The sequence below is a fragment of the Peromyscus eremicus genome, chromosome 1, assembly GCF_949786415.1.
Source record: "Peromyscus eremicus chromosome 1, PerEre_H2_v1, whole genome shotgun sequence".
In the NCBI taxonomy this organism is placed as follows: domain Eukaryota; kingdom Metazoa; phylum Chordata; class Mammalia; order Rodentia; family Cricetidae; genus Peromyscus; species Peromyscus eremicus.
The window spans coordinates 155,403,976-155,417,936 of NC_081416.1; the positions used below are offsets into that span (position 1 = coordinate 155,403,976).

The 13,961-nt window shown below is 55.2% G+C and overlaps 2 protein-coding genes across 4 annotated transcripts in view; one reads left to right on the forward strand and one right to left on the reverse strand.

The window, feature by feature from the left end:
• On the forward strand, positions 1 to 13,929 carry Lrp3 (LDL receptor related protein 3). Its single transcript, XM_059277200.1, has 7 exons — positions 1 to 73; positions 1,795 to 1,842; positions 8,151 to 8,289; positions 9,540 to 9,754; positions 10,053 to 11,169; positions 11,380 to 11,512; positions 11,721 to 13,929. Exons 1-7 carry the CDS (start codon positions 1 to 3, stop codon positions 12,306 to 12,308), a joined length of 2,313 nt encoding a protein of 770 aa, XP_059133183.1. The 3' UTR covers positions 12,309 to 13,929.
• The window catches only part of Slc7a10 (solute carrier family 7 member 10), a 15,688-nt gene continuing 15,065 nt past the window's right edge, over positions 13,339 to 13,961 (reverse strand). For all 3 annotated transcript variants that reach the window (XM_059274974.1, XM_059274964.1, XM_059274953.1), the window contains one exon: positions 13,339 to 13,708. In XM_059274974.1, the coding sequence (XP_059130957.1) occupies positions 13,558 to 13,708 (151 nt within the window). In that variant the 3' untranslated portion in view covers positions 13,339 to 13,557. The remainder of the gene's footprint in view (positions 13,709 to 13,961) is intronic.

A 13,961-nucleotide genomic window follows, 5' to 3' on the forward strand; every position in this document is an offset into this window, starting at 1 on the left:
ATGGAGAAGCGCGCGGCCGCGGGGCCGGAGGGGGCGCCGGGCGCCAGGGCGCCGCTCGCAGTCGTCTGCCTGGGTGAGTGGGCCGCGCGGGGCCGGCCAGGGTAGGGCTTGGAGCCCGCACTGCGATGGCTCCCGTGCCCAGGCTGCAGAGCACCAGGCTGCAGAGCACGCAGCTCCCCAGCACCCTTGGGCTACCGAGGAGGGCGACTCCCACAAAGCGGCACTCCAGGCCCGGAGCTGGCGGGGGTGGGGTGGGGGGGTGGGGGCGGTGGGAGCAAGAACGCCGGCCTTGGCTTCCTAGGGGAGGCTGGGGTTTGCCTGTGGCTTTCAGGCCGGCTTGCCTGAGCTGGGCTCTGGCCTCCAGAGCTGCGGACAAAGGCCTGGACGGCTGCTCCCTGAAGAAGAAACCGTTTCCTGCCTGGAGTCAGGGCAGGCCGGGGAGCTAGCCAAAGATGGAGAATCAGCTTGGGGGCTGGGGGGCTGGGGGGCTGGGGGAGGCAGATGTGAGAACTCATTTTTCCCATTGTATCTTCCTAGACCCAGATGGCCATAGGCCTGTTCAGCCCTGAGGGGAGTGGGAGTCTGTTCTGGGGAGGGCCAAGAACCTGCTGGGACTGGAACCTAGGTTAGAAGGCTCCTTCCCAGACCAGGACATTTTTTGTTGTTGTTGTTGTTCACTTTCTCGGGCCCGTTGCTGGAGAGGGGAAGGAAAGAGTTAAATCCTCAACCCACATGGCTCTTTATTTACCTTGATGAAGGAGGGAGGCCCTGAAGAGCTGGGGTCATTAGGGGACACCCTATGATGTCACCGTTGAGGGCCCAGGAACCTGACAGGCTCCCTGAAACCACTGAAATGATAAGTTGGACGGGGAGCTCATTCATTTTAAGTTGTAACTCTCATCTGGCCTCCAAGGATACAGAAGAGTGTGTGTGTGTGTGTGTGTGTGTGTGTGTGTGTGTGTGTGTATACTGCACAGGCTGTATGAGCTATCGAAGTAGTGACATATGCCCAACGTGCCTGCTTCACATGCTGTGGGTGGTCATGGCACCTGGGTCCTGGCTGTTGTGTTTCCCAGGTGGGCAGGGCAGAGGTAAGATTTTCCTTGCTCAGGAGATGTCCATGTCTGGGTCTAGCAGAGCCCGGATGCCCTGGGGTAGGGATGGGGTGACTCCCTGTTTCTTCACCAGTCGGAGAATGACTGCTGTAGAGATGAATGCCTCAATCAGGGAGGGGTGCCCTGATCCCCAGGAAGTTAGATTTGCTTCTCACTTGGCCTAGACTCGGTCTGGAGCCCTTGAAGTAGAACAGCAGATGGAGGCTAAGGACACTCCTGTGGAGGTGGACCCTTACTGTGGTGGGAGCAGGCAAACTCTGCCTTAAGGATGGTGGGATGCCCGTCAAAGGAGGAAGCCCTTCGGGTGGTAGGAACCCTCTTGAAATGCAAAGTTCTTGGGACTAAGCCTATGTGATGGGTAGCCTCAAGCCTGACAGAAAAACAGCTGATTCTGAAGCAGGAGTGTCGCAACCCAGGACAATACAGTCAGGCTAGCACACTGCTGTTTCTGGCTGTGGGTGTATGAGGGCAGGTCCTAAGACCCTCTGAGTTCCTCATCTTTACCTATCCCAGACAGAACAGAGCTGGGAGGGAGAGTTTCTGGCAGTGATCTGGGCCATGCCCAGTGAGATAAAGGGGCCTGCCTTGATTTCAACTGTATTGTCCTGTGTTCACTGCAGCCCAAACATGTGCCCTGGAGTCCAAGCCCCTTACTGATGCCTCTTTGTGTCTTCCACAGTGAACCTCTTTCTCACTGGGAGACTCAGCAGTGCGGTTCCTGCCTTAGGTGAGTAAGGCCCTTTCTCAGGACGGCCTTCAGTGTTGGCTGTACCCTGTGGCCATCAGGCCTCTGGTTGGAAAAATCTTCCCCTGTGCACCTTTACAGCATCACAAAGGAGCTGTTGGCCTTAAGCAAACTTAACTTAGTGTGCCTTGATTTCTCTGGTATAATAGGTGAAATGCCAGACTACCACAAACTTGGCCATTAGGGTCCACGCAATAACCTAAGACGTTCAGAAGGGATCTGGTGCTCTGTGGCTTGGTACTACCACAAACTGTCAAAATCCCTGTCTAGTTGATAGATGTGCCTCTTGTGGGTGGTGGCATTCCTGAGGGACCCTGGATGCTCATGTGTATTAAAATCATGCCTAGGCTTTACTTATAGAGATAAGATTAATGTTGCCACAGAGACCAGTACCACTGAGAAAACAAAAAACAAAAAACAAAAAACTGGACCTTTAAGACTGATTTGGTGGCACAAGCCTGTAATTCCAGCTACTCAGGAGACTGAGGCAAAAGATTGAATTTAAGGACTGCTTAGACTACAGAGTAAGTTCAAAGAAAGCCTGGCCGTCTTTGTGAGACTGTCTAAAACTTTTTTTTAAAGGGCTGGGGATGTAGTTCAGTGGTAGAACACCTGCCTAGAATCCCCCTAGAGGAGCAGGGGGTGTGGCTCAGTGGTAGAGCCCCTGCCTAGAATCCCCCAGTGAGGGGTGGGGGTGTGGCTCAGTGGTGGAACACTTGCCTAACCTGGGATCAAGCCTTAGTGGGTTTTGCCAGGCTGACTCAGGATGAGGGGAAGGCAGAAGCCACAGCTTTCATTGTGGTTTCCAGGAGAAAGGCAAAGAATCAGGCAAACAGCTTTGAAAGCTTAGAATGGCCAGTTTAATCATTCTGGAGGCTAATTCTAGGGCAGGCTCTGACTGGCTGGTACCTAGCCCTGGGATTCTTCAGGGCAGAAGAGTGTATTGGCTTGTGTGTGAGGGTCTGGAGGATGGTGGATAAGAACACAGCCCTGGATCGACTGCTCTGCGTGTGAAAGGCTTGTTCCAGGCAAGGCAGCTTGCAGCAAAGAGGTCAGCACTAAGGTGTGAGAAAGCAGTGAGAAGTGCTGGCCTCTTGCCTGTCAGTGTTGGCTGGCCATCTGATGGCTGGCTGAGCTCTGATCTGGTGTCGGAAGAGGGAAGATCAGCCTCCGATACCCCTCCTTGGGGTGGAGAGGCTTCCACTGTTCGGAGGATGAACAGGCTGGGTAGCTGTGAGGCGGGTGACTGAGGGAACCTGCTCTGTCGTTAATACACCAAGTGAACCTCATCGTCTCTTGCTTCTCTAGTCAACGTATGGCCATCTTCAGCAAACCCTAAAATGGTGTTTAGTGCCAGGTGTGGCGTTGCATGCCTGTAACCTAGCACTGGGGAGGCTGAGGCAGGAGGGTTGCAAGTTCCAGGCCAGCCTGGGCTACATAGAGAGATCCTGCCTCAAAAGTAAAGCAAAGGTTTCAAAGGCTAAGTAATTGGCAGAAGTACACTGAGTCAAGGTGCCTCGGGGTGTGGTCAGTAAAGATGTGTGACCCCAAGTCTGGGGACTGGAACTTGTGTTGTCTCTAGTGCCACACGGTGAAGCAGGAGCCATGTGGCATGTCAGGTTTTAGGCTGCCACAAGGATTATGGGAGGCAGGCAGAAGCATGGTGGAGACGTTCACAGAGTCTAATTTCTCTGCCTGTCTAGAAGACTGAGCTTCTGCTCCCCACAATCTTCTCTGTACCCCAACTCTGTGTTTTTCTGCAGCTGAGCCTCCTCTGCTGACCCAGGCTGGCCCAGAGCCCTGCCTTAGTCAGCACTGACCAGCCCGGCCCCACTTGATGTACTGACCACAAGGACAGCTCAGTTTCATATCCTGTTTTCAGGAAAGCACTGACTAGGTCAGGTGTCTGTGGCCAGGGTACGGTGCGGGAAGTGGGGTGAGCGAAGGCTGATATCTTGCAAGCGTGAACCCCAAACTGGCAGATTGGCATTGCTGTTCAGATGTGTCCCCCAGGTTTGCAGAGGTGGTACTCAAGGGACAAGGGAGTGCCTGGGAGAGAATGACCCAGGTCCTTAGCTGTCCAGACCTGAGGCCCAGCAGAGCGTCATCACTCACCTCCAGCGGTGGTTGTTCACACATTGGTTCCTGAGCGTGAGGTCCTTGATGTGGGGAGCAGGATGCACAGCTTGCATGGCAGTGACAGGTGGTAGGGTGGATCCTGGTGTCCCTGGAATCCAGTTCTGATCCCTCTGGCATTGCTGACCAGCTTCTCCCCGGCCTAGCCAACCCCTCCCAGCATGGGCCTCATGACTGCATTTCCAAATACTTTCTCTGTGGTCCTACTGTCTCCTAGCCCTTTCTCAGCCTGCACCAGATACATTTTGGTGCCTCAGCCCATCCCTTGCTCCTCCTGTGTCAGGTCCTCCTGGATCAAAGACCTACCTCCTGAGTCCTGCATCCTGCCGCTTCCCGCTGTGATGCTAGGGATGCCTGGATCAAGTTCACACTGTCTCCTACTAGTTAGGCATTGGGCCAAGTGCCTGGGGGTGAGAGAAGCCTGCTGCCAGGTCATAACATGCAGGTTGTCCTGGTTACCAATAGCTTCTGGAAATCAGATCTACAAGTCATGCTGCATCAGGCCCTGCCCCTGCCCTCTCAGAGGATTTGACAATTCTTCAGACCCACCACTAAGACACTGCCTATAAGACTGCCGTTCATCCCTTTCCTGTATAGTCTCTGAGAGCTCAGACAATCTCCTGTAAGAGCAAAGGTTGGTCTCCACCTCAACATCAGAGGGACCTCCCCGACACCCCCAACACCCCCAGGATCTCTCCTATACCAGTATCCCACGAACAGTCCTGTCCAATCCTCACCTCCCACAAGACATTCCTGTAGACTCCTCTGCCTCACTGGTCTGTCCCATCACATGACTGTCTGCCTCGAGACGGTCACTTCATTGTCTCTAACCATAGCAACATTCACCAACTACTTTTACAGACGTATAAGTTGCATCCTCACACAGGGATACATATGGGCATGAAGGTTAGGCCTAGGCCCTAGTGTGGTGCATTGGGGTGGAGATGAACCTACTGTCTTGGAGAGTTGGGGTTCAGTGTGTTGACCAAGCTAGACACATCTCCAAGCTTACTGCCAAGTAGTCAAGAGCCCTTCCTGGAGCAGACCCATTCTCCCTCCTGATGTGAGACCCAAGTATTAGTTGTAGAATCATGGTCCGGTACCCGTGACCACCCCCCCAGGGATGAGGAAACAGTTAACAGTGATGCTCTGTGGGCCTTACAGGACAGAGGGTTTGTGAAAAGGCTGAGTTGGGCTGGCAGTGGTCCAGTCGTCTGGACAGACAGGCCACCTAAACCCTGAACAAATGTTGGTGCACATGGACAAGTGTTCTGGCTGAGACAGGAAGAAAGCAAGATGTTGATTTAGGACCTTGATGGAGTCTGTGTAGGAGGAAGACACCCCCAATCTCACTGGGCTCTGCCCGCCAGGGACCACTCACCCTGCCTCTCAGGAAGGAGAAATCCTATAGGTCATATGAGGTAGACACCGAGGTCTCCACAAGATTCTCCAGTTAGTGGCTTTATTTGTCCGCACGAGCCAGGTCCAGCCTGGGGCACCTTGCAGGTTCTCTTGAGACCCTGTTCTGCTAGCTTTGGCTCCTGGGCTGGGAGTGGAGTGCACCGCTCCTGTTTCCTTGGCAAAACACCTGAGATTGGGGAGGCTGCATCCTCAGACCACGTGTGAGCATCAGGAGCAGAGGAACTGTCATGCACCTCACTGAGCTGGTACCCTTGATGCTGCACAGAATGAAGCTCTGAGGATGGTCACCCCCACATTAGGGACAAAGGTGGCCTTCCCTTCCCTCCTTTTATTTCTCCTTCCTGTTTCTTCTTTCTCCTCCTCCTCCTTCCCGTTTCCCTCCACTCCTCCCTCAAGTCCTTTTTTTCTTTCTTTCTTTCTTTCTTTGGTCCTTCCTTCTTTCTTTCCTTCCTTCTTTCCTTCCTTCCTTCCTTTCTTCCTTCCTTCCTTCCTTTCTCTCTCCCTTTTCTTTCTTTCTTTTCTTCCTCAGGGTCTCATGTAGTCCATGCCAGCCTAGAACTCACTATATAGCCCAGGCTGGCCTCAAAATCAGGCTCCTCCTGCCTCAGCCTCCTGTGTGCTGTGAGTCACCACACCTTGTTCAAAGATGGCATTTCTGACTTAGCTCTTCGATGTTCTTGTGAGTAGGTTGGATAGTAGGATGCTCAGAAGGTACCGGACTGGCCATCAGTAGTTCATGCTGGGCACCTGTTGTATGTCAGGCACTTTGCAGGCCCCTGGGTGTCAGGCCAGAGTGTCCCAGCCTGCCTTCCTATGGGGACTCCTCATCAAACAATTTCTGGAACAGTAGGGAAGTCACTGTTGTGGCAGAGGCCGAGGAGGAGAAGAGGGGCAAAGGATAGGGGCTCCATTGGCGGTGACATGGTGAGGGCTTCCCTACAAAGGGTCCCCAAAGAGCTGGAACTGAGAAGGAGTGAGTGAGTGGACTAGGAGAGTGTGGAGCAGCCCTCACTTCCATAGGAGGGAACCTGAGGATGAGGGAAGCAAAGATACAGGAGCTATGAGGCAGTTCGGTAGACAGGCGAACATGTCATCTCCCTGAGAGATTGGGATGCAGAGTGTTGAAGTGGGGTCCTCCTGCAGCAGCTTCCCAGCCAGCAGCCACACCTGAAGAGAATGACTTTTCAGAGGCATCATGACAGGTGCCTGGAGTCTACTGAGCAAGTAAACTTGGAGAAAGCCTTGCTCTTCCGTCTGTAAAGTGGGCCCAGCCTTTGTAACAGGTTGGATTAGATAAACATTTGGAAGTCATGGCAGGGATGCAGCTGAGTGTAAGGGTGCCCTGCCTGGCCCTGGGAGAGCCCAGACAGCAGGGCAGGTGTGGTGTCTCTCACTCATGCTGGCTAATAAGGGCTTTATCTTCATTCCCTCATGTGGCATACAGTTGACGCTCCATAAATGTTTGGGAACTTAGGTTCTCCTGTGGTGAGAGGCTGAGCCCACCAAAGGACCAGGTGAATCCTGACTCTGCTACTAACTGGCTGTGTGCCCTGGAAAACATTTACCTTCTCTGAGCCTTATTTCTTTACCTGGTTAGGATATCTACCTCCAGTGTCTTTTCACATGTATTTAGATAAAAATCTCACATTTTCAATTAAAAAGATTTATTTTTACTTATGTGTGTAATGTGGGGGAGGATGGGCTATACATATGTATGCAGAGGCCAGAGAGGGCATTGGATCCCCTGGGGCTGGAGTTACAGGTAGTTGTGAGCTGCCCACTGGGGGTGCTGGGAACCAAACGCTGGTCCTCTGCAGGAGCAGCGAGCGCTCTTAAACACTGAGCCCTCTCTCCAGCCCCCAAACCCAACTTTATACAAGGTGTACTGAGACCCAGACTACACTAGCAGCCAGGTCTGGACATCGCCACCTCCCTTCACGTCACCAGGGATTCTGTATAAATTCTGTATAAACCCCAACCTGCGAGGTCCACAGGGATGACATGCCTGTTAACTTTTGCTTGGTGCATAGTAGGTGTCCAGTAAAATGTATTGGATGACAAAGGCCCTCTTTTCCTGGCACTGTGTTTTTTTTTAAATATTTGTTAATTTAATTTTATGTGCATATGTGTGTGCTTGAGCGTATGTTTGTGCATCGCATGTGTGCAGGAGCCCATGGAGGTCAGAAGAGGGCCTTGGATCCCTTGGAACTGGAGTTACAGATGGTCGTGAGCAGCCATGTGGGCGCTGAGAATTGAACCTGGGTCCTCTGCAAGAGCAGAAAGTGCTCTTAACTGCTGATCCATCTCTTTAGCTCCCTTGGGGCTGTGTTCCACATGGTTACACAGGACACTCTAGTGAGATGGCCTGGGGAGGCCTCCATGCAGAAGGCTGATTTGTAAGACCCTCACTAAGCTGAGGTTTTGAGACCTCACATGGCATGTGCTGGATGCCAAGGGGAATTAAAAATGTCTTGCTCTTTGTCCTACTGAGATGGGGGCGGGGTCTGGACACACAGGGTCAAAACTCGACTGTACTACAGGACTGGGCTACACTGCCTCAAGTCTAGAGGGTCCCTCCTTGAATTCCACCCACACGTGACTTCATAAAGACTTGAACTGTGGACTGGCTGGGCCTAGTGGAAGCTTGCGTTCAAGCCATAAGCAGAGTACCCCACAAAACCTGCTTTCCACCCATAGGTGAGCGGACATTTCTCGGCCTTCTCTCCCAACAGCTGCCTGCAGTGGCAAGTTGGAACAGCACACTGAACGGCGAGGGGTCATCTACAGCCCAGCCTGGCCCCTCAACTACCCGCCGGGCACCAACTGCAGCTGGTATATTCAGGGTGACCGTGGTGACATGATCACCATCAGGTAAGCAGAGCCTCTGTGCGACTGCACATGTGTGTAGGCCTAGCAGGTGTGGAGGGCACACACACGTGGGTGTGGACAGGTGTGATGTGCAGAAGCCCAGGACTTAGCAGGGATGACGTGTGTGTGTGTGTGTGTGTGTGTGTGTGTGTGTGTGTGTGTGTATGTGTGTGACAGGTATGTATGTGTTAGGTGTATAGACACATTCAGGAACAGGCAGCTGAGAGACCTGGGTGGCCATGTGTGAGCTGTAAGCCTGCGTGTTTATGTGAGCATATGATCATTTAATTGCCCACTTCCTTGGCTGGGTGCTCTGAGCTGTGTCACTTCCTGTACTGAGACTTTTCTTTTTAGTCCCCAAAAGTGAGCCTGAGGCGCTGGTGGGGGTAGTCTTGGCTGCTTAAGGTGGCAAAGGTGTCTGTTTCTGTCCCGAGGAGTGGCTTGAGGCCAGACTGGCATGGAGCCCAGGTCAGGGTTTCTGCAGGGACCTCAGGTGTCCCTCAGTGAATGGAGCTGTAGATACGCGTAGAGGGCGACAGGGAAAGGTGCTAGTGAGTGTCACTGAAGAGCTAGAAACCCAGACCTAGGGTGATCATGAGGACATTTGGCTAGGGAGTCTCCATGGGTTCTGTGTGCCACCCTTGTAAATGCTAAAATCCAGAAGGCTGCCCCACCGTCCATGTCTGCTTACTCCATAGATCTGAAGGCTGGGAATGGGATGGATATGAGCGGAGGCTGTTCTGGTTTCTGTGCCTATTTTGCTCAGCTCTGGTGCCAGTGTTTCACCTGGGCAGCTTGCAGTCACCAGCTGCGGTATGGGGTAACCCCATGGGCAGAGTCCCACCTTCAGTGTGCAAGTTTGTGCCGTCCAGTTGACTCAGGATGGGAGGGATCTGAGCCCTTGGTTACCACCCTTTAGGGGAACGTGTCAGAGGGCTGCTGACACTCCCATCTCAGTTTTGAGCTGGGGGTGCTATGTGTGTGCTCGTGGGGCAGAGGGCTGGAAGGGAGCTGGACCGATGGATGCGGCCCCGTGGATGCCGTGATCCCTCATGGAGCTGCCTCTGGACCCCAGGGTAGGGGCAGAGTGGACCCTGAGGGGCTGAGAGCGCAGAGCCAGGCAATTTGGGAGATACAAGGAGGGCCACTGGGTGAGACTTTGCCACGAGCTCCAGCTTGACTGCTGCTGGCCCGTCCTGGGCCATGAGGCCCCTGACCCCCTACCCATCCCTGGGGTCCCCTCTGCCCCACAGTTTCCGGAACTTTGATGTGGAAGAATCTCACCAGTGCTCCCTGGACTGGCTCCTGCTGGGCCCAGCAGCTCCACCTCGCCAGGAGGCCTTTCGCCTCTGCGGCTCAGCCATCCCACCCGCCTTCATCTCTGCCCGTGACCACGTCTGGATCTTCTTCCACTCGGACGCCTCCAGCTCGGGCCAGGCCCAGGGCTTCCGCCTCTCCTATATCCGAGGTGATGCAGCAAGCTTTTCCTCTGGCCCCAGTTTTCTGCGAGGGCTCCCCTTACCTGCCTTACTAATCCCGGGGTAGGGGTAGGGCTGATGTCTGGGAGTGCTTCAGTGTCTCTTTAGGTGATTGACCCCAATTTGGTGGAAGTGAACCTGAACCTAGCCTTCCGTCCATGAGTCTGTGCCCTGTAGGTGGCCCTGCTTCTTTGTACAGAGCCCCGGTTGGGACTGAACCCATTTGCCTGCTCCCAGCCTCAGGCCTGGTGCTGGAAGGAGGCTCATCTTGTCCCTCTTTGCCTCCAGGGAAGCTGGGCCAGGCCTCCTGCCAGACAGACGAGTTCCGCTGTGACAATGGCAAGTGTCTGCCTGGCCCTTGGCAGTGCAACTTGGTGGATGAGTGTGGAGACGGCTCGGATGAGGGTAACTGTTCGGCACCCGCCTCGGAGCCACCAGGCAGCCTGTGCCCCGGGGGAACCTTCCCATGCAGTGGAGCCCGCTCCACACGCTGCCTGCCGGTTGAGAGGCGCTGTGACGGCACCCAGGACTGTGGCGATGGCTCTGACGAGGCTGGCTGCCCCGACCTAGCGTGTGGCCGTAGGCTGGGCAGCTTCTATGGTTCCTTCGCCTCTCCAGACCTGTTTGGCGCTGCCCGCGGGCCTTCAGACCTTCACTGCACGTGGCTGGTGGACACACAGGACCCTCGGCGTGTGCTGCTGCAGCTGGAGCTACGCCTGGGTTATGATGACTATGTCCAAGTGTACGAAGGCCTAGGCGAGCGTGGGGACCGACTCCTGCAAACACTTTCCTACCGCAGCAACCACCGGCCTGTGAGCCTTGAGGCGGCACAAGGCCGCCTCACCGTGGCCTACCATGCTCGTGCCCGCAGTGCTGGTCATGGCTTCAATGCCACGTACCAGGTGAAAGGTTACTGTCTTCCGTGGGAGCAGCCATGTGGGGGCAGCAGTGAGGGGGATGATGGGAGCACCGGGGAGCAGGGCTGCTTCTCAGAGCCACAGCGCTGTGACGGCTGGTGGCACTGTGCAAGTGGCCGGGATGAACAGGGCTGCCCGGCATGCCCTCCGGACCAGTATCCCTGTGAGGGTGGCAGTGGCCTGTGCTACGCACCTGCCGATCGTTGCAACAACCAGAAAAGCTGCCCCGACGGCGCCGATGAGAAGAACTGTTTTTCCTGCCAGCCGGGCACCTTCCACTGTGGTACCAATCTGTGCATCTTTGAGACATGGCGCTGTGATGGCCAGGAGGACTGCCAAGACGGCAGCGATGAGCATGGGTGCCTGGCCGCCGTGCCGCGCAAGGTCATTACCGCTGCCCTCATTGGCAGCCTGGTGTGCGGACTGCTGCTTGTCATCGCCCTAGGCTGTGCCTTCAAACTCTACTCACTGCGCACGCAGGAGTACAGGTGGGCACCACGTGGTGGCCTGGAGCCCCAGTTCCTAAGTTTCCCTGGAGAAAAATCTCACCACGTTCCACGCTGTGGGTTTGGGTCATCCCAATACAGGAAGACTGTTCTTGTGTGTGCATGCAGAGGTCCAGATGCAAGGGTGGGGTCCCTAAATCCTGCCGTTATGGCGGGTGTCTATCATTCTTCCCTTCTGCCCGTTGCTTTCAGGGCCTTTGAGACCCAAATGACACGTTTAGAGGCAGAGTTCGTGCGGCGGGAGGCCCCCCCATCCTATGGCCAGCTCATCGCACAAGGCCTCATACCACCGGTAGAGGACTTTCCCGTCTACAGCGCATCCCAGGTGAGCCTCCATGAGTTTGAGATCCTACAAGGCCCAGGTTTCTTTCCTGCTGGGTCTGAGAGCCCCCAAGACCAGGAGGCCTAGGGGCCAGCTAGGGCTAGGGTGTTTGGAGTGGGGAAGGTGGAGGAAGCTCAGATTAGCCTCTGGTCTGAAAGGGGCTTGTTCCCAAATGGCCTGACCCCTACCTTAGCTGCTGCCCCACCCCCAGGCTTCAGTGCTGCAGAACCTCCGCACAGCCATGCGACGACAGATGCGTCGGCATGCCTCCCGCAGGGGGCCATCCCGCCGCAGGCTCGGCCGCCTCTGGAACAGGCTCTTCCACCGCCCACGGGCGCCTCGTGGCCAGATCCCACTGCTGACGGCTGCGCGTACCTCACAGACCGTGCTGGGTGATGGGCTCCTCCAGGCAGCACCAGGGACTGTCCCAGATCCCCCAGCACCCCATACAGACACAGGCAGCCCCAGGGAAGCTGGAGATGGGCCGCCCAGTGGCCCTGGCCATGTACCAGAAGTGGGGCCTTCGGTGCCACCCCCACCCTTGAACCTGCGAGACCCAGAGTACAGGCCAGAGGACAAGGAGAGAAAGGCCTGTGAGGACCCTCCGGGAGACAGCCCAGCCCCTGTGGACACACCTCCAGAGCCCTGCTTGGCCCAAGACCCCTACCCCCAGACTCCCACTGCCAGCAGCGCCCAAGATCCCCACTCACCAGAGTCATTGGGAGTCTGCAGGAGCCCCCCACCAACCTGCTCCCCAATATTGGAGGCTAGTGACGACGAAGCCCTGCTGGTCTGCTGACCCGTTGGACATGCTGGTGACTGCCACAGCCCCGCTTTGTAACCAGGGAATACACAGTCATTTCTACCCTGCCTCTGCATTCTTTCTTACAAACAGAGGCCCACCTAGCATCCCCGTGGAAGGCCTGGGCACTCAGCCAGTAGGCTACCTCTGCAAGCCCATAGCCCTGATGGGCATTGCTGGCAGGGGCTTAGGGGCCCATTGGTTGGCCTGGGAAGGAGGGTGGGGTGATAAAACCACCTTTGAGGTTGGCAAGAGCACAGCCACTGGGAGTCTCACGTCAAATTGCTCCCTGCAACTCTAATCTGGGGATTCATTTCCAGAAAAGCAGGAGAGCTAGAGCCAGGCTTTCTGCAATGTTTTCTGTGGCTTCTCAGTTCATTCACCCGGCAGTGGCACCAGCTGCCCACCCCAGAACTCTGCCAGGAGCTGTAGTTGAGGCCCGAAAAGGTCATGGGGGGTGTTGGACCTCATTCACGGTGAGTGCGTTATTCACCCTTCCCCACAGGGCCCCTGGGGGAGATGGGTTAGTGGCTTCTGTCCCATCCTCATGCTTGTGGTGGCGGCATGGGCCTGGCTAGGCTGGGGCCCTTTGCCCACTGGCTGCTGGGTCAATCCCTAAGCATAATGACTGAAAATATGAGAGAGGATGACCACAACAGAGGCCATTCTATGCTTTCTCAGGATGCAGAAGCTAAGGTACTCAGTGACGATGGTAACATCTATCCTGTCCTGCTTCAGAACCTCGGTTTCCCCGCCTGAAGCAAGGGCAACGCTGTGCTATCAGAAGTGGTAGCATTCACTTTGGTGATTTATGGGAAGGATAGTCCCAGCTAGGGATTTCTGGGTTATTCTGGGTGGCTGAGCTCAAGGTGGGATGGAGGGTCACAGATGGAGTCTCACTGTCTCCTGTGGGCCCCATGGAGCCAGCCTCAGGTTCCAGCAGCAAAACCCACCAGAAAACTTCCTCCATAGTACCTTCCTAACTAGCAACCGATGATATGCCATGCTGAGTCCCCACGGACTCCCCTTGCACACAGCAACAACCAGCCCTGTTTATTTACAGGCTTTTTGGGAGAAGCTAGCAGGGCAGTGCTAAGGCAGGAGGCCTGACCCCAGAGTGGCCGGTCCCTTACAATAGGCCTCTAAGGGTCGGATCTCTTTTTTTTTTTCCAGAAAAATTTTTTTTTAAAACAAATAAAACACAAAACCCTCCTCAATAAACAACATGTAAACAGAATCAGCTGTTTCAGTCTCTACAAGGTCTCATTGTGTCTTCAAGGGCTTGTCCGTGATGGGCAATGGGGAGGGCTGGCCCATGGGGCCATTTTCCTCCTCCTCCAGGGAGCCCTGGGGGTAAACCACAAAACACAGCTCCTGGCCCCAGCGTGTCATGGACTCTAAGAAAGACAGATAAGACAGACAGATAGATCATGGTTGATCCTTTGAGACAGGGATGACCCTAACTCCAGACACCTCCTTTGGGCAGGGAGTCGCTTCCTTTGCAGATGGATCCTGGCCACATCTCCATGTAGCAGGGATTTTGAGGGAGGTCACTGGGTCCTTTGTCACTAGCCAGACTGGTCGAAGGCCCTTGTTCTGGGGTGAGATCAAAGAGATGCCCCCCCCCCCCCCAAGAGGCATGGTGGCGGC

Coding starts and splice junctions, on each gene's coding strand:
- Lrp3 (XM_059277200.1), top strand. CDS start 1: ATGGAGAAGCGCGCGGCCGCGGGGCCGGAGGGGGCGCCGGGCGCCAGG. Junction 1,843..8,150: donor CAGTGCGGTTCCTGCCTTAG/GTGAGTAAGGCC, acceptor CTCTCCCAACAG/CTGCCTGCAGTGGCAAGTTG. Junction 9,755..10,052: donor CCGCCTCTCCTATATCCGAG/GTGATGCAGCAA, acceptor CTTTGCCTCCAG/GGAAGCTGGGCCAGGCCTCC.